Source organism: Micromys minutus (assembly GCF_963924665.1).
Source record: "Micromys minutus genome assembly, chromosome: 15".
NCBI lineage: Eukaryota > Metazoa > Chordata > Mammalia > Rodentia > Muridae > Micromys > Micromys minutus.
The window spans coordinates 37,119,178-37,136,901 of record NC_137984.1 but is presented as its reverse complement, the minus strand read 5'-3'; the positions used below and the strand labels follow the sequence as shown (position 1 = coordinate 37,136,901).

The following is a 17,724-nucleotide window of genomic DNA, read 5'->3' as shown; positions in this document are numbered from 1 at the left end:
GAAAATGCTCCACAGATGGATCTTTTGGAGACATTACCTCAATTGAGGTTCTCACCTTTCGGATAACTCTAGCTGTGTCTAGAGACTTTGGATTTTTAAGGAGACGTGGATATTTTAAAGAGACTGAATGTGTTGGCCAGTTTTATGTCAACTTGGTACAAGCTAGAATCATCAGAGAGGAAGGAACCTCAATTGAGAATGTGCCTCCATAACATTGGGCTATAGACAAGCCTATAGGTCGTTTTCTTAATTGATGTGGTAGGGCCCGGCCCATTGTGAGCGATGCCATTTCTGGGCTGGTGGTCCTGGATTCTATAAGAAAGCAAGCTGAGCAAGCCTGGGGAAATCAAGCCAGTAAGCAACATCCCTCCATTACCTCTGCATTAGCTCCTTTCCCAAGGTTCCTGCCTCACTGCTTTTGATGATGAACTGCTATATAGAACTGTGAATGAAATAAACCCTTTCCTCCCCAAGTTGCTTTTTTTTTGTTGTTGTTTTGTTTTTATCACAGCAGTGGTACTCTAAGATAGTCTCATAACTGTTGAGTACTTGGGGGGAAAAACTTCAAGAGGGAAGTATTAGGGCACAGTCATAGATCAAAGCAAAACCAACTGCAGCAGTGTAAATAGCTTAAAGTTCATCTAGGACTCAGAGTTTGCTGGGCTCCAAGAGTCTAGGCAGCTCGACTTCTCCAGCTCTGTCAGTGCACAGCACAGCCAGTTTGTCTTATAGTCTCAGGTTTTCTCCCTTCCACTGTTGCTGCTGTCCTTGGTCGTCATCTCATGATACAGGTAACTCAAAAATGCTGAGCTCTCCATTGCAACTGGACTATACCATTACCATAGTCTCTCCTGAGCTGTTTTTCAGGGACTGTGATCCTGCCACATGGTGCCAGGTTTCATCTCTACATGACCTCTTTAATCCTGGGACTTTTCAAGGCTACTGAGGCTGTACCTTTCTCCATGGCCTCTCCTGGCCTCTTACAGTGCCAAACCTCAGCTGTGTTCTATGACCTCGTTCTGCCTTCAAAACTAGTATTACTTGGGAACATACACAATACCACGTTCAACTGCCAGCACTTAGGCACAGACTTAGCCTTCTCTATACCACGGCTTCTGTGTGCTGACCCTGAGCAAACACTTCCCACAAGACTTTACCTCAGTGATGCTGGTCATTTGTTTATCACGGCTGATTCTTCAGTCTCAGCTAATCAGTATCAGTTGTCAAGTTGATTAGCAAAGGGAAGGTTACTTTATCCAATTTTTGTCCTAGTTAGGTTGGTATCACTGTGTTAGAGACCATGACCAAAAGCAACTTGAGGAAGAAAGAGTTTATTTCATCTTAAGCTTCCATGTGGCATCACTGAGCAGAATCAGGGCTGGAACCCATGGAGGGATGCTGCTTATTCACTTGCTCATCATGGCTTTCTCCACCTGCTTTCCTGTACTTCCCAGGACCACCCGCCCGGAGTGGCACCATCCACACTGGGTTGGGTCCTCCCACTTCACTGATTATCAAGAAAATGCAGTTGCCCACGTACCAGTCTAATGGAGTCATTTTTGCAGTTGAGGCTCTTTCTTCCCAGATGACCCTAGCTTGTGTCAAGTTGACCAAAAACCAAACAAGGACAATAGGTTTCTTCCTGCTATGGTGTCTTCAAAGCTTATCTGTCTTTCTGTATTTAGCACATTCAGAACCATTTAAGCATTTTATTACCGACTCAGAACACCAGGAAGGGTGTTGAAATCTAGCATGATCCAGTTCTGAACATCCTTAATTATGCTGAGTCACAGCACAGACACAGGCAAGTGTGTAATGCAGTCCACACTGTACTATGGAAGCTGATGCTATTAGGAAATGAATTATGTAGAAGAGACATTCTTATGTGAAATCTTTTTACTCCTAAATCATTATAACTAATCATTTGAACTATGAATTCCAGTGCCCTCTCTGTGACATTGACCTGTCCTGTGGCTGTCTTACAGGTGTGTGCTGCTCCCACTCCTGGGGATGAAGCCACCCCCGCAGAGCCTCTACCTGTTGGTTGACTCCGTGGACGAAGGCTGCAATGTGGTGGAAGGGGAGCAGACATCACCCAACCTCTCTGGGACTGTGGCAGAGCTCTTGGCTGGTCACCATGAGTTCTTTCCCCCATGGCTCCTGCTCCTCTGCTCTGCCCGGAAACAGAGCAGAGCTGTCACTAAGATGTTCACTGGTGAGTGTTGTGTTCTCCAGGACTGGACCCAGGAGGGTTCTTGTAGGTCCTACCAACCTAGAGTGACTCCTAAGGTTCTTCCTTGGCCTCTACATGCATGTGCACACACATGAATGTGCACACATACAAAAAGCAGTCTTTCCCTACTTCCTGTAGTAAGGCTCAACTTAGGGACCAATTCGCTGTGCTGCTTTGTCAGTAGTTCCAGGCACTTTATAGCTCACTGGTCATTCAGTCAGTATCTCTTCAGTGGTTCCTGAAGACCTTTCTCCATGACAGGGCTGAGTAGAGCTCTTCATATAATGTAAGGGCGGCCACAGCAGCATTTGGGTGACAGCTTTGGGTGAGCATGACGGTAGCCAGTGCTGTGTGGCAGCTCCTCCGCATGGGTGAGAGGAAGCATGGGCTTCCTCGCCAAGTCACCTGGTAGCGTCAGCTCATTTTATGTTCAGGATACATTGTGAACATTTTAAATTCATTTTTAAGTGTATGTGGGGGCATGTGCTCTTGAGTTCCTCACCCCATCTAACTGGAGTTACTAACTGGCAGCTGTGAGTTGCCCAGTGGGACTCAAACTTGGGTCCCCTTCAAAAGCAGCACATGCTCTAACCTGAGTGTGCCTCCAGTCCCATGCTATGTCATATGTTTGCACAAATGAGTCACTATAGCATGTACACATCAGTGCTTATACTGTCTGTGTGACCTCGGGCAGCTTGCCTAACCTCCTGCTTCCTGTCTGGAAAGTGGGGTCCTGTGAGACTAGATATGCCCGAGGCATGGTAAGGGCTCTTAGTCTTGTCATCTCATTCTCGTTTGTTAATAAAGATTAGTTTTGACCTGAATTTTTAGTATTGCATATAAGCCTGGGTCTTTGGCTTCACCTGCTTCTTTGTTGTGAAGAAGTGTTTTGGGTAGAGGCATTTGAGAAGGTGGAACCTCAGCTGAGAACAGATGAGTCTGGGGGACATTTTCATGATTGATTGATGTGGGAGGGCCCAGCCCACTGTGGGCAGTGCCTCTTTTGGGCAGGTGGTCTTGGGCTGCATAGAAAAGGCAGCCTGAGAAAGCTGGCGGGGACCGGGAGGGTTGGAGAGGGCAAGCCAGTAATCAGTGTGGCTGCATGGTCTCTTGAGTCAGTTTCTGCATTCAGATTCCTGCCTTGAGTTCCCTGCTTGATGGAGTACAGGCTCTAAGATGAAGGAAACCCATTCCTTCTCAAGTTGCTTTTGGTCCTGGCATTTCATCAGAGCAGTAGGAATCCAAAGGAAGAGGACAAACCTCCTCTTTGTGCCTTCTTATCTGTCCTTTGGCATGCAGGCCGGCGTGTTCTCACTACAGGGCGATCATCTTCATTCTAAAGCCTAGAGTCTAAAATCCAGGAGCTTCTTGAGTGCACCGAAGGAGAACTCCAGGGCAAGAGTCTGTTTTGTGTGTTATTTAAAATATTACCCAAGCTTTCAAGCTGTGTGGATACATGTGCATGTGGGACAGATGGGTTTTATACTTGGAGATGGTTTCCATTCTTCTTATGTATATTCATATATTCCAAACTCCTTTCTACGTCGGGCATTTGGGATGAGATACTCAACTTCAGCTGCCAGAGTGGCACAGTCTCTGCCCTCTAGATTACTTGTAGTCGCTGGGTGAGGCCATGTGTCCTTTGCGTGGTTCACTTCTGTTCTATCACAGGCTTTCCTGCAGGCAGTGATGTCCATGCCTACCTCTGCATGAGGGCTCCCTCTGTGTGCTCATCCACGTCGCCTCTTCTGCTTTGCGGCCTTGCACACAATACTCCCCATTCCTTCTCATTTCGGTCACAGCTCAAATAGGAAGGACCCTCACACACAGACTTATGTTTTCTGTTCTTGTTTATGTGTGCCTTCCTTCTACACCGTCACACGCCCACTCTGTCGAGTTTTGTTTTCTGCATGAATCTGATACCACTTAAAGTTGTCTGGATTCCCTGTGTGTGTTTAACTAATTCTCCTCCCATCTAGGATATAGTCTCCATGAAAAAAGGGTCCTGACTGTGTGAGCACAAACTTTGGTCCTGGAAGGATTCCGACTGTGCAGGCACCTGTTTGTAGGGATGGGGTCAGGCCCCTGTCAGGGTACCAACTGTGTTTGCACTCATTTGTAAGCAGAGACTCAAACCCATTTGTTTAGCCAGCGCCAAGGAGTGCCATGCCCACTGAAATATTTTACCAAAAATAGAAAAGAGGTTTAGTGGGGCCTGGGAAGATGGTTCATTTTTCAAAGCACCTGCTCCAGAGCCCACATAAAAAAGCTGAGTGTGATAGCCTCCCTACCAAAGGAGCTCACTGGCCAGGCCGCCCAGCCTACATGGTGAGTTCTAGGCCCGTGAAAGATTCTGACTCAGAATCTGTGTGCACTTCCCTGGCATGAGTGTGATGCTAAGTTGCATCTCTAGTACCCAATAAATGAATAAGGTCATGATCAGCAATCAGGGGTATTTACCTTGTTGGTCAGTGGTTGGTCTTGATACTTTGTGTTAGTTCAGTTTCTTCCTCAGGAGCTGCAGCTCAGTCAAAGCTTTACCTGTGCTGGCCCAGCCGACACTGCTGAGCTAAACAAAACCTTCTGCTCGAATTTCTGTTTTGTTTCAGCCACTAAGTCTTGCCTTGGCTGGGATGGACCTCACTCTGTGGATCTTGAGCCTGTGACAGTCTTCCTGCTTCTGCTTCTTTGGAGCTAAGATTGTTGGCACAAGCTGCCCAGCCCATATTAAACATAACTTTTACTGGTGTTGAATATAAATTCTTATTAAATCAACATCACTCTTTAGATTTGGGAAAGACTTGTTTATCGAGTTGTGAATGTTTTCTACACAGCATTAGTTCCATGCCCTTGGACTTCCGCCTCCCATCTCTGTCAGCATCAGTTTCTTTCTCAGCTTTGCCAGGAAACACTTCAGCATCACATGAAGCCTGACCCTGACCCCATTAGTCATGGTGGGTGACTCAGGCAGCCTTTGTGCCTGTACTTAACTCACTTGTAAGGTAAGAAAACCTCCCTCACAGTGCACATCCAAGGTGTGAGTGTGAAAATGCACAGTGCTTATAGCCCAGGAGTAGCCCTTGTCCTTTATCCAGAGGCCCTGGGTTCAGTTCCTGGCACTGTACTCATACCAGGAGAGCTGTTTCAATAGCGTTTTCTTTAGACCACTTCAGAGGCATTAGGCCCAGTACTGGAGGCCTAGCCCAATTCTGTTTTTGTTATCTCAAGTTTTCATCAGATGACTTTAGTTAATTAGCTTAAATTATAGATATTTATGCATAATGGGTTGTTTAATCTTTCACATAGATCAGTCTGTGTGCACATCACTTAGGAAACTTTAAAACACTATTACATACCACTTTTAGTAAACTTTTATTTATTAGCCACGAGCCTGGAATTTACTTTGTAGTCCAGGCTGGCCTCAAACTCACAATCCTCCTGCCTCAGCTTCCCAGTACTGGGATTACTGGCCTGTACCACTTCACCAGGTGGGTTCCTAAACAGTTTCAGTGACCTTGTAAAGCAACAAGGAAGTGAGCATACAGGAAGAGACTTGGAGACCAGTCATCTCTTCAGGCCGGGATGGAGGGGGCAAACATTCCTGGGGATGTGCTCAGTCTTTCTTTAGGTTGGAAGGGTTTGTTTTATGTTATCAAATTAAAATAATTAAATCTCCAATTGTCAGTAAAGAGCCAGAACCAAGAAGATGCCACTGGCCAAATACACTTAGGAAACTCCAGCACTGTTCGGTACAGGTGCTAAAGGAAGGCAGACGTGCTCTCCAAGGGGACAGAGCATGAAGCACACACATGGGTTTACTAGGGAGCTGCGCATTCACCTTATGGAAGAAAAGTCCCAGGGAGCAAATGCAGGCAAGGCAGAGCATGGCCAAGGCTGTGCAATGCAGTGCGTTCTAGCGTGGCCAAGAGCAGGGGAGAGACCAGACTCGGGCAAACTCTGTTCTATACCCTCCTTGGAGGTCAGAGCCTTTTTCAAAATTTGTCTTCTGAAGTGGAGGAGTGAGGTATTGTGGGTGCGTGTGTGCTGCGGTGTGGTTATAGAGCCCATGATATAAACGTAGCTTTGCATATGTGCTATTTTATTTTGCTTTCGGTTGGCAGATTGTGCTTTTTAGATCTTTCCTTCTAGTATTTGAAGCTTGGGTTCAGATGTTTGTTTTTAAGGTGATATCTTTTCTGTTCTGTTGGTCAAGGCAGGAGTTGGGGTCACCTTTGACTTATCCACATCACCCACCCTTTGCTCCAAATGGCCATCAAGCTTGGATTTTTGCACCTGTTGTAGTCACAGCCCCACGGTCCCTTCTGGAGTGTGTCTTTCTAAAAGCGTTGCCTGCAGTCATGCTTTGCTCTGCTCGTGACTGGAACAGATTCTGAATGCACACCAGCCTTGGTGTGTGTATTTGTAGCTTCTCCTTCCAAGAGGCAAATGGTTACCTAACAAATCCAGCTCTACATTAATGTTCCTCTGGAAGACGCCAGCATAGTCCGCTTTGAGAGTAACTACCCCTGGTGCATTCTTTAGCTTTGGTTGACTTTTTTAGTAAGTGGCTTTGATTTTTACCGTGCTAGAGTTTTACAAACATAATTTGGCAATTTGCATGTTAATTGGTTCCAGCTATTTCTTGAAGGGATGAGATTTAATTATTTTAATTTGATATCATAAAGCAGTGTAATATAGTGTGACTGGTATTCTGTTTGGATATAAACCACTCACATTAAACCTAATGCATGGTCAAGTGGGTGGGTGCAAAGAGCTGGTACTTGTGTGAAAAACAGTCCTGTTTGGCTCTCAGAATATATCTGATGCTCAGTTATATTTTCATAAGGCACTTCTATAGCTGGATATGTCTGTCTGTTTCTACTTAGTGCTTCTTGCAAAGGAGTTGAAATGGGCACCACACTGCAAGAACAGATAGTAGCCACATTTGTTGGTAGGAAAATGAAATTTGCCATTTTTGTGTTTTTATGTGCAAAGTACTCTGTATACTAGCCGGTGTTGGTCGATTTTCTTATTAGTATTGACCCATAAGTCAGGCTGTTTGTACTGGTTCGCTTTCGTCACACACGCCCTCCTCCACTCTACTTACTCAACCCGGTCATCTTCTGCAGGGTTCCGGAAGATCAGTTTGGATGACCTTCGGAAGGCATACATCGTCAAGGACGTACAGCAGTACATCCTCCACCGCCTGGACCAAGAGGAGGCACTGCGGCAGCATCTCACCAAGGAGACAGCTGAGACTCTGAACCAGCTGCACATCAAGAGTAGTGGATGCTTCTTGTATCTGGAGCGCGTGCTGGATGGAGTTGTAGAGAATTTCATCATGCTTCGGGAGATCCGTGACATCCCAGGAACTCTGAATGGTCTCTACCTCTGGCTCTGCCAGAGACTTTTTGTCCGAAAACAGTTTGCCAAAGTTCAGCCCATTCTGAACGTGATTCTCGCTGCCTGCCGGCCCCTGACCATGACAGAATTATACCATGCTGTGTGGACCAAAAATATGTCTCTAACCTTGGAAGACTTTCAGCGCAAGCTAGACGTCCTCTCCAAGCTCTTGGTGGATGGGTTGGGCAGCACCAAGATCCTGTTTCACCATAGCTTTGCCGAGTGGCTCTTAGACGTGAAGCACTGCACCCAGAAATACCTGTGTAACGCTGCAGAAGGACACAGGATGCTGGCCATGAGCTATACCTGCCAGGCCCGGAACCTGACCCCACTGGAAGCACAAGAGTTTGCCTTGCACTTGATTAATTCAAACTTGCAGCTAGAGCCAGCCGAACTGGCTCTGTGGATGATATGGAATGGTACCCCAGTCAAAGACTCGCTGTCCACCTTGATACCCAAGGAGCAAGAGGTCCTGCAGCTGCTGATCCGAGCTGGTGCTCATGTCAACAGCGAGGATGACCGCACGTCCTGTATTGTCCGGCAAGCCCTCGAGAGAGAGGACTCCATTCGGACTTTACTGGATAGCGGAGCTTCTGTCAATCAGTGTGATTCCAATGGGAGAACTCTGCTGGCCAATGCCGCATACAGCGGCAGTCTGGATGTTGTGAATCTGCTTGTCTCCAGGGGAGCCGATTTAGAAATCGAAGACGCCCATGGACACACGCCACTTACTCTAGCTGCTAGACAAGGGCACACGAAGGTGGTCAACTGTCTAATTGGGTGTGGAGCCAATATTAACCATACAGATCAGGACGGTTGGACAGCACTGAGGTCTGCTGCTTGGGGGGGCCACACAGAGGTGGTGTCTGCCCTGCTTTACGCTGGCGTAAAGGTAGACTGTGCAGATGCGGACAGCCGGACTGCTCTGCGTGCAGCAGCCTGGGGTGGGCACGAGGACATCGTCCTCAACCTGCTCCAACATGGTGCCGAGGTCAACAAAGCCGACAATGAAGGGAGGACTGCACTCATAGCTGCGGCATATATGGGCCACAGAGAGATCGTGGAGCACCTGCTGGACCACGGCGCAGAGGTAAACCACGAGGACGTGGATGGCAGAACGGCTCTCTCCGTGGCCGCGCTCTGTGTGCCCGCAAGCAAAGGGCACGCGTCAGTCGTGAGCCTCTTGATTGACCGAGGGGCTGAGGTAGATCACTGTGACAAGGACGGCATGACCCCCCTGCTGGTGGCCGCCTATGAAGGTCATGTGGATGTGGTGGACCTGCTTCTGGAAGGAGGAGCAGATGTTGATCACACCGATAACAACGGGCGGACGCCCCTTTTGGCTGCCGCGTCCATGGGGCATGCTTCTGTGGTCAACACGCTGCTGTTCTGGGGCGCAGCCGTGGACAGCATCGACAGCGAGGGCCGGACAGTTCTCAGCATAGCTTCGGCACAGGGGAATGTGGAGGTGGTGCGCACTCTCTTGGACAGAGGCTTGGACGAGAGCCACCGAGATGATGCTGGCTGGACGCCTCTACACATGGCAGCTTTTGAGGGTCACAGGTTAATCTGTGAGGCTCTCATTGAACAAGGTGCTAGAACAAATGAGATTGACAATGATGGGCGCATCCCCTTCATTTTGGCCTCCCAAGAGGGCCATTATGATTGTGTCCAGATCCTGCTAGAGAACAAGTCCAACATTGATCAGAGAGGCTATGACGGGAGAAACGCGTTACGTGTTGCTGCCCTGGAAGGACACCGGGACATTGTGGAATTACTCTTTAGCCATGGGGCCGATGTGAACTACAAGGACGCCGATGGGCGGCCCACGCTTTACATATTGGCCTTAGAAAACCAGCTTACAATGGCTGAGTATTTTTTGGAAAATGGTGCAAACGTGGAGGCCAGCGATGCGGAGGGAAGGACAGCACTGCACGTGTCTTGCTGGCAGGGTCACGTGGAGATGGTGCGGGTACTTATTGCCTGCCATGCCGATGTCAACGCAGCAGACAACGAGAAGCGCTCAGCCTTGCAGTCTGCCGCCTGGCAGGGCCATGTCAAGGTGGTCCAGCTTCTGATAGAGCATGGGGCCGTGGTGGACCACACATGTAACCAAGGAGCCACAGCCCTCTGCATCGCTGCCCAGGAGGGACATGTGGATGTAGTGCAGGTTTTGCTGGAGCACGGTGCTGATCCCAATCATGCTGACCAGTTTGGACGTACTGCCATGAGAGTTGCAGCCAAAAACGGGCATTCTCAGATCATTAAGCTCTTAGAGAAATACGGTGCTTCCAGTCTGAATGGCTGCTCCCCTTCCCCCGTCCACACAATGGAGCAGAAGCCTCCACAGTCGACACCGTCCAAGATGCAGTCTCTGACCATCAGGTCCAACAGCTCTGGAGGTACTGGCGGAGGTGATCTGCAGCCTTCCCTCCGGGGCTTGCCCAATGGGCCGGCTCATGCCTTCAGCTCTCCGTCAGAGTCTCCAGACTCAACTGTGGATAGGCAGAAGTCGTCTCTGTCTAACAATTCTCTGAAAAGCTCAAAAACTTCGTCTCTGAGAACGACATCCTCCACAGCCACGGCTCAGACGGTGCCCATTGACAGTTTCCACAGCCTGTCGTTCACGGAACAGATCCAGCAGCACTCTTTGCCTCGCAGCAGGAGCAGGCAGTCCGTTGTGTCCCCCTCTTCCACAACCCAGTCCTTAGGACACAGCCATAATTCTCCCAGTAGTGAATTCGAATGGAGCCAGGTGAAACCAAGTCTGAAGTCAACAAAATCAAATAAAGGAGGCAAATCAGAAAACTCCAGCAAGTCTGGATCAGCTGGGAAGAAAGCTAAACAAAATAATTCCTCACAGCCAAAGGTTCTAGAATATGAAATGACTCAGTTTGACAAAAGAGGACCTGTTGCCAAGTCTGGGAGTAGCCCACCTAAACAGACGCCAGCTGAATCTCAGTGTAAAATCGTGGTCCCTTCATCTCAGGACAGCAACCGTGCCCAGTCCCAGTTTCTCATCCACCAGCAGAGTGGCGAGCAAAAGAGGAGAAATGGGATAATGACAAACCCCAATTACCATCTGCAGAGCAACCAGGTGTTCCTGGGCAGGGTCTCTGTCCCTCGAACAGTGCAGGAGCGAGGGCATCAGGAGGTGCTGGAGGGCTTCCCCCCCTCAGAAACAGAGCTGAACCTTAAACAAGCCCTGAAGCTCCAGATTGAGGGCTCTGACCCCAGCTTCAACTACAAGAAGGAAACGCCCTTGTGAGAGGTAAGACTGCAGGGCAGAGCTTAAAGGAACCAAACTGTTGCTCCTCTTCCTTAAAATGTCCCTGCCTGGTGCGCTCAAGGCCCTTCATGCACCTCCCGCCGTGTGTATTCAGGGAGCTCATCCCAGCGGTCTGTTCTGGGTGAATTCTCCCAACACCCGCACCTATGTGACACAGGACCCATAGATCCATGTCCAGCTGTGCAGATCAATGATAGCTGATACATAGATAACTATACACATAGATGATAGACTGGTAATAGAAAAGATAGTCAGTAATAGGGACAGAGACAATGGTGGCAGATGACATACAGTAGATGATGCGTATATACATAAATGCTTAATCTATTCTTTATCTCCCTTCCCCTCCCCCCCCCCCATAGTGTTAGACTGAATGGATGTGTTTGTATTTGATGCTGTGTTCGTGTGCTTGGAACATGGTCCAAACCTGTGGTACTCTTTCAGTAAAAATGTATTAGATAACTAGATGAACAGATAAATATATTATTTATTAATCCTAAATTAAGGGTTTTATCCTGTACTGCCATCCCCTTCTATCAGGAGATTTCTGGTGGAAAATAGGTTTGCTTTCTAAGTGTTCATTGTGTGGTTTTGAAGCACTGGGCTGTACTTAGTGAGTAGTTGGCATATGTTAATTCCATGTTTCTCCCAGAAACAGGTCATGGATTTAAATTAGTAAGCAAGTTTTATTATGACGACTCTTGCAAACATGTAAAATACACAGGTGTGGACCATGGTGAAGAGTGTGGGTTTATCATATTTATTTATTTATGTATTTAGGGGCAAGATATAAATAGCATATATTATGTTCAGCTCACTAATATTTCATATTAAATAAAAATATTTTTCTTCTCACCTCAAAGGAGGCTTCACTGCATAGGTAGAAGTGGGCGGAGAAGTAGCAGGTACTTATTCGTGCACTCAGGGTGTTCTCTGAGAGGCACTTTTCCATGTTATGAATAAACTGAAGATTTCATTAAGCATCTTATCCGAAGTCCAGTGACTTTATAGACACCTGACTTCTGGTGACAGTTACACTCAAGCAGGCTAGCATCTACATCTCTTCTTCCTCTTGTCTTTGGTGATATGGTTTAAAAATTTGATAGATGAAGTGTCATTAAATATATCTTCTAAAACTAAGGGATGGATAGCCAATCCAAGGTGATTTAAACATACTTCTCCAAATTCTTGGTTCTGCTGGTGTGACCCCCCCCCACTACCCCCGGTGTGATCCTTCATCCTGAGATCTCTTGTGAAAATAAAGGACTGTATCTATGTCACATGCTAAAAATTGGATACAAGGTCAATGTTGGTAGAATAATGAATATTTTTGTATGTATTGAAATTGTTCTTCACATAGTAAAATGCATAAATAGTAAGGGATAATATATTCTTTTATAAAGTCTTAAAACCGTCATAAGAAAAGTGTAGAAATTATTTTATTTTATTTTCAGTTTCCAGTTGCATGAAACAGAAGGCATTGTGGTTGGAACAGCCGTTCAGCTGCCAGATGGAAGCCAGACGCCTGGGGACGAGCTGCCAAGACTGTGACTCCCGCAGTACTGTGTCCTGACTTACTGTCATGTGCCTACCCAGTAAGGCTGCCCTTCTCGGCATAAGCCCCATGCTGAAGCAGTCTCCACTGCACCGAATAAATGCAGATGTAAACTGCAGTTCCTCCATACAGCCAAACCCGGTTTTGAGTATTTTCCCATTTGGTTAACGTGCATGTGCCACGGTCAGGTGTCTCCTCAAAGGCAGCGTTCCGTATTTATTGTTTTCTGCGTTGTGGTGTGTGCTCAGTCCCATCGCATTGTCCGGTGTGCCTGGTTCTTGTATATTTAATAGATGTTACTCAATAAAGCAATTCTTGCAACTGCTTTCTGTCCGCTAACCTTCAGCACTGGATAAAAACGAGTGTCTGTGTTGGTGCCACATGGAGGTGAAAAATGACTTTGTGAGGAATTTTCCACGGGGATCAATTCTGGTAGAGAGTCAGTCACTCGGGTAGTTTAAATCTCCATTTTCCAACTAAGGACCGTCTGTGTGAGGCTGAATGTGACAGAGCAGGTGTTTCAACTACAGCCACTCTGCATTCACAGAGGCTCTGAGCCATCTTCCACCTGCCTGTCATCCCACCTGCGAGTAGATGGACCATCATTCCTGAAGCCTGGACATTCTCAGGGACAGAGCAGTTAGTGCCTGGGGGCACGTGCCAGACAGAGGCTCCAGGTCCAGCCAAGGATGACACTCTGGTCCCTGAACCATTCACCAGCTGCCTTCAATTTCTCCAGCTAAATGAAATGTAATCTGTCATTGTAATTGAATGCTCACTGCTCTGAGCTGTTTCCACTTGCCAATTACTGCATGATCAAATTAGCCCCAGCCAGAACCAGTTGGGTACATGTGAATGGCTTGGTGGGATGGATGTTCTTGAATGTAGGATGTGCTGTCTATCACAAGTGATACCACTAGCCATCAGTCACAGCACACGTTCTGCTATTTGATAGAAGTGATGGGCCTGCACTTTTCTAGCCACATACTCTTTCCTGTTTTCTTCTTTGCACAATTGCACATAGGATGTCCCGAGGCCATGGTTAAGGGAGGCATCTACACCGAGGAATGTGGAGCCGCTTAGACGGATCGTGCTAGCGTTTGGCAGGATGACTCAGAAGCCAAGGACGGGTTGATCCTTGAGTGAGTCCTGTTCATCCTCCAGCCTTGGGGATTCTGTGCTCTCCACACGCTGTTGCTAAGGGGAAATGGGGAAAGAGAATTTGGAAATTGAGCACAAAACCATTGCTACTACTGAAAACTTTGGAATGTTTTAGTGAGGCCAGTGATGGTCATTGCGTGTGAAGGGCACAAGGAGTGTTGTTTGTGGAAGCTCAGATGCAGAATTGCTTGTGATGAGCGTTTCTCACTTGAGTCTCTGTGGAAGCCTTCCCTTGCCTTGTGTTTCTCAGTGTCAGCCAGACTCATTTCCTGTGTGTCATCTGTCAGTCAGAACCAGGATGAGGGACAGCTGGTGAGCTCACTCAGATTTAAGGTGACGGCACGGTTGATACTGACAAGTCAAATGTGAATGTTTCAAGGATTGAATTCTTGTCCCTATGGGACGTTGATTAATAACACTTAACAGGACTCTTGGAAGGCAGCCTTAAAAGTGTTTCTGAATCTGTTGATAAGTGTAATCACACCATTACTGGAACCAGAACGACTCCTCGCAAACGTAGACATATCTACCATAGAAGAGGAGCCTCTGACTTTTTATTACGTTTATTTTTTTTTTAAGAAAGATAACCCAAAAGCTGCCAGGTTTTCTATTCACCTTAAATTACTAAGATCATATTTATTTAATTTTATTACTTTTACAAAGTTGCACCTTGTGACCAAAGGGCAAAGACAACACATTAGGGATTTGTGTTTCCCAAGTGTTTTGTGTCCATCTGTATGCGTGTGGAACAGAAGGTAGGGGGAGAACCTGCTGGAAAGAGTGTTCTCATAAGTGTTCCTCGGGTGTTTTTTCTTTTGTGTTCATTATTAATTATGATTTAAAGTAGAGCAAAAATGGCTTCTGGTGAGGACGAGGTTGACCAGGGCGCTGCAGCCAGCCCGGTGGCTGTACTTGTTCATTTTGGAGTGGGGGAAGGGATAAGGACCATAACTGGGAAAAGCAATGACTTCTGCATCGCTACAAAGAAACAGTCTCACAAATAAAAAAGGAATAAATGGCTATTTTTGAAATTCAGATATTTAAATATTTTGTAAATCAACTGCTTAGGGCGTCATGTGTGTGTAGCTTTTCTTTTGTAGTGTACCTTTAAGCCCCTTCCCAAAGGTCAGTGTCGTGTCCCTGCTATGACAAGTGACAAAACGTCAAGAGAACTAAGCATCTGAAGGGGTCCAGGAAATGTTGGGGGACAAGAGGACCAGAGACCAGTGCCCTATGATACACAATGAATAATACCTTTAGTTCCATCCTCTCCCAGCCACACCAGATTCCTCAGCCGAAACCAGTCCAGTGCGTCAGAGACAGGAACAAGTCCTCCCGCCGTTTGGCTATGCAACTGTTTGTTTTGCTTAATGCCCTCCGTCGACACCTTCCACAAGTGTAGTTGCAGACAAGTGCTTTCTTTCTGTGTTCGCCCTGTGTGGGATGTGTAAATAACCTAAAATATACATTGAATTTCACAGTGTAAAGTTTTATTTTATTCCTGTATTATATTCTGCAGAACCATCCCGATGTTCATGAAGTGCATAATAAATCTATTTGCTTTACAGAAGATGCCTTGGTTTTAATTTCATCCTTTAAGTAGCAGCATGTGCATGATATGCTTATAGTAAGGTTTCTTTTTAAGTTTATAATTTTAACATACATTGAAGGAGAGGGAATGAGATCAAACATTGTCCAAAGGAAGCTAAGAGGCCGAGGTTTAGCCTTTATCTCTTGTGAAGCTTTGGTAAGTGCTTGCTCTTCTGTTTTTCCTCCCTCTCCTCTGACAGAATTCTATTGTATCTCACTGTCGGCTTTTTACTGTGACCTTGTGACCTGTGTACACATGTGCCCCTTGGTTTTACCAAAGTCTTACCCTGGATATTTTTTAATTTTCTGGGAAAAAAAATTGTTTTCTAAATAAAGGTGTGCTCCCCCTTTGGTAAGCCTGAGTCACTTCTCTGGATATTTGTTTTTTCCAGGAGAACACAGCACTGACCAGAACATCAAGCCCATGCATGTGTGTACTATTCATGTGTATACTAATATATATATATTCCATTCCTCCCACGGGAGGTTTCTAAGGACAGCAGTTATTGTTCCTTCATGACTTTTATAGTTTTATAATTTAATGCAGTTCACAGGAGGTCATAATATCCTGCAATCGTTCACTTTACTCATATTTTATCCGCTTGATAGGTTAATTAAAAACAAACTTATTCTAAGCAATCCTAATGCAGGAGGTGTTTGAGCAGAAACAAGTGATACTACGGATTTTAAAAATACTTGGCCAAGTAGAGTTCAGCTGGTGAGCAAAAGAGGCAGTGACTCTTCAGAGACTTGCCCAGCAGTGTGACAGATGCCAGCTAAAGGGAGATACATACAAGAACCACATTGCCGCGTTTCTGAGAAATTTTATTATGCAGTTGTGTGTACTAAAGTAAAGCTACATCTGACAGCCAGTCACTCTATTACAATATAAACAAAAGCCAGTATTAAAAGCAGATAATTTGGGAGAGGGGGCAGTCACAGAGACCCACAGCCAAACATTAGGGGAAGCTCAGGGTACCCCACAGAAGAGAGATGGATTGTAGGAGGTAGAGGCGTTAAGTACACCAGGAGAACATGGCCCACAAACATCAACTAAGGGTTCATAGGGCTCAAGGGACTGAAGTGGCAGTCACCGAACCTGCATGAGTCTGCACTAGGGCCTCTGCATAAGTGTTGCGGTTGTTAGTTTGGGGTTTTGTAGGACTCCTAACAGTCGGAATGGAGTGTCTGACTTCTTTGCCTGCTTTTGGAGCTTTTTTCCTCGTACTGGGTTGCCTCGTTCAGCCTTACTATGAAGGATTGTGCCTAATCTTACTGCATCTTATGCCAAGTTCAGTTGACGTCCCTGGGAGGCCTGCTCTTTTCTGAAAGAAAACTGGGCAAGACTTGATCTGGGGGAGAGAAGAGAAGGGACTGAAGGACTGGGGGGCAGTGGAGAGAAGAGATGCTGCAGTCGGGACCTATTGCATGAGAGGAGAATAACAAGGAAAAAAAAAAGGAAATAAAGAGAATTTGAAATTAGGACCATATTTAGATTTCCAATTCTTTTTCAAGTTTTATTTTAAATCTGTGGGTTTATACATATTGGCCCTATCTGTGCAGTTGTGTTTGCATGTGTGCATGTTTGTATGATGGGTCTGTGGAGGCCCACGGTCAGCGTCAGGCATCTTCATTGCTCTTCATATTATTCTCTGAAATCACCAATGCTAGCCAGCCAGCACCAGGGCATCCTGTCTGTGCCTTCTGACGGCTAGAATTGCAGGTGGGCAAGAAGCAATGCCCAGGATGCACTCATGTGGCTTCTGGGAACTGGAACTGGCCCTCACACTTGAGCAGCATGTGCTATATCTACTGAGCCGAGTCCTCAGCCCTGTTTGTCCCTTTGTAAATGTTAGAGTAGTAGCCCGCTGTTGACTGAATGAACAGCACTTTCAAATCCACTTTGCATTGGCTGCCCATTCCTGTTTGGAGCCTATGTTTTTGCATGTGTCATGGGTAGATGTATTAATTTTTCATAAGATGGACATATTGGGTGTTAGGGCATATGCCCACTAGCATTTTTACTAACAAGTGCCATTCTTTTAAAGTGGATTTTATCCATTTCTACCCTACCACCTGTGTACAAGAATCTGTCATTCTATTGTCTTTGCCAACAGTTGCTTTGCTTAACTCCGCCCCCCCCCCCTTTGTTTGGTTGTGTATTATTGTGCATTGATATTTGAATTTGTTTCTGTCTGCTAACTAATGATGTTAAGCCTTACATACATACATACAATTATATTAGAAGATTCTAACTTGGAGAATACTCACCCATGGTCCCCCAGAGGTCCCTTTAAATATGTCCTTTGGGTGATATATGCAAATGTACACAAGTATCTTCTCAGACTCTGCCCTCTTGCTATAAGTGGCATGCACTAACAAAAAGAGGCTCATTTGTTATTCCCCATCTGATGGTTCTGATGACATTGTTTTGTTTTTCTCTAATATTTTGGCTGCATGGAATTAGCGATGTGACCGGAATTATTGATTAGA

The 17,724-nt window shown here is 46.2% G+C and overlaps 1 protein-coding gene across 2 annotated transcripts in view; it reads left to right on the top strand.

Annotated features, from left to right (window-relative positions):
• ANKRD50 (ankyrin repeat domain containing 50) overlaps nucleotides 1-15,114 on the top strand; it is a gene marked incomplete at its 5' end in the record, with an annotated part of 30,884 nt that extends 15,770 nt beyond the window's left edge. Inside the window, 3 exons of one of the 2 annotated variants that reach the window (XM_080929220.1) lie at nucleotides 1,986-2,215; nucleotides 7,363-10,907; nucleotides 12,380-12,517. In XM_080929220.1, coding sequence (XP_080785346.1) covers nucleotides 1,986-2,215; nucleotides 7,363-10,904 — 3,772 coding nt within the window. In that variant the 3' untranslated portion in view covers nucleotides 10,905-10,907; nucleotides 12,380-12,517. Of the gene's footprint in view, nucleotides 1-1,985; nucleotides 2,216-7,362; nucleotides 10,908-12,379 lie in introns of both variants that reach the window. The other variant, XM_080929221.1, reaches the window with a different exon arrangement.
• Nucleotides 15,115-17,724: the final 2,610 nt, after the last annotated feature.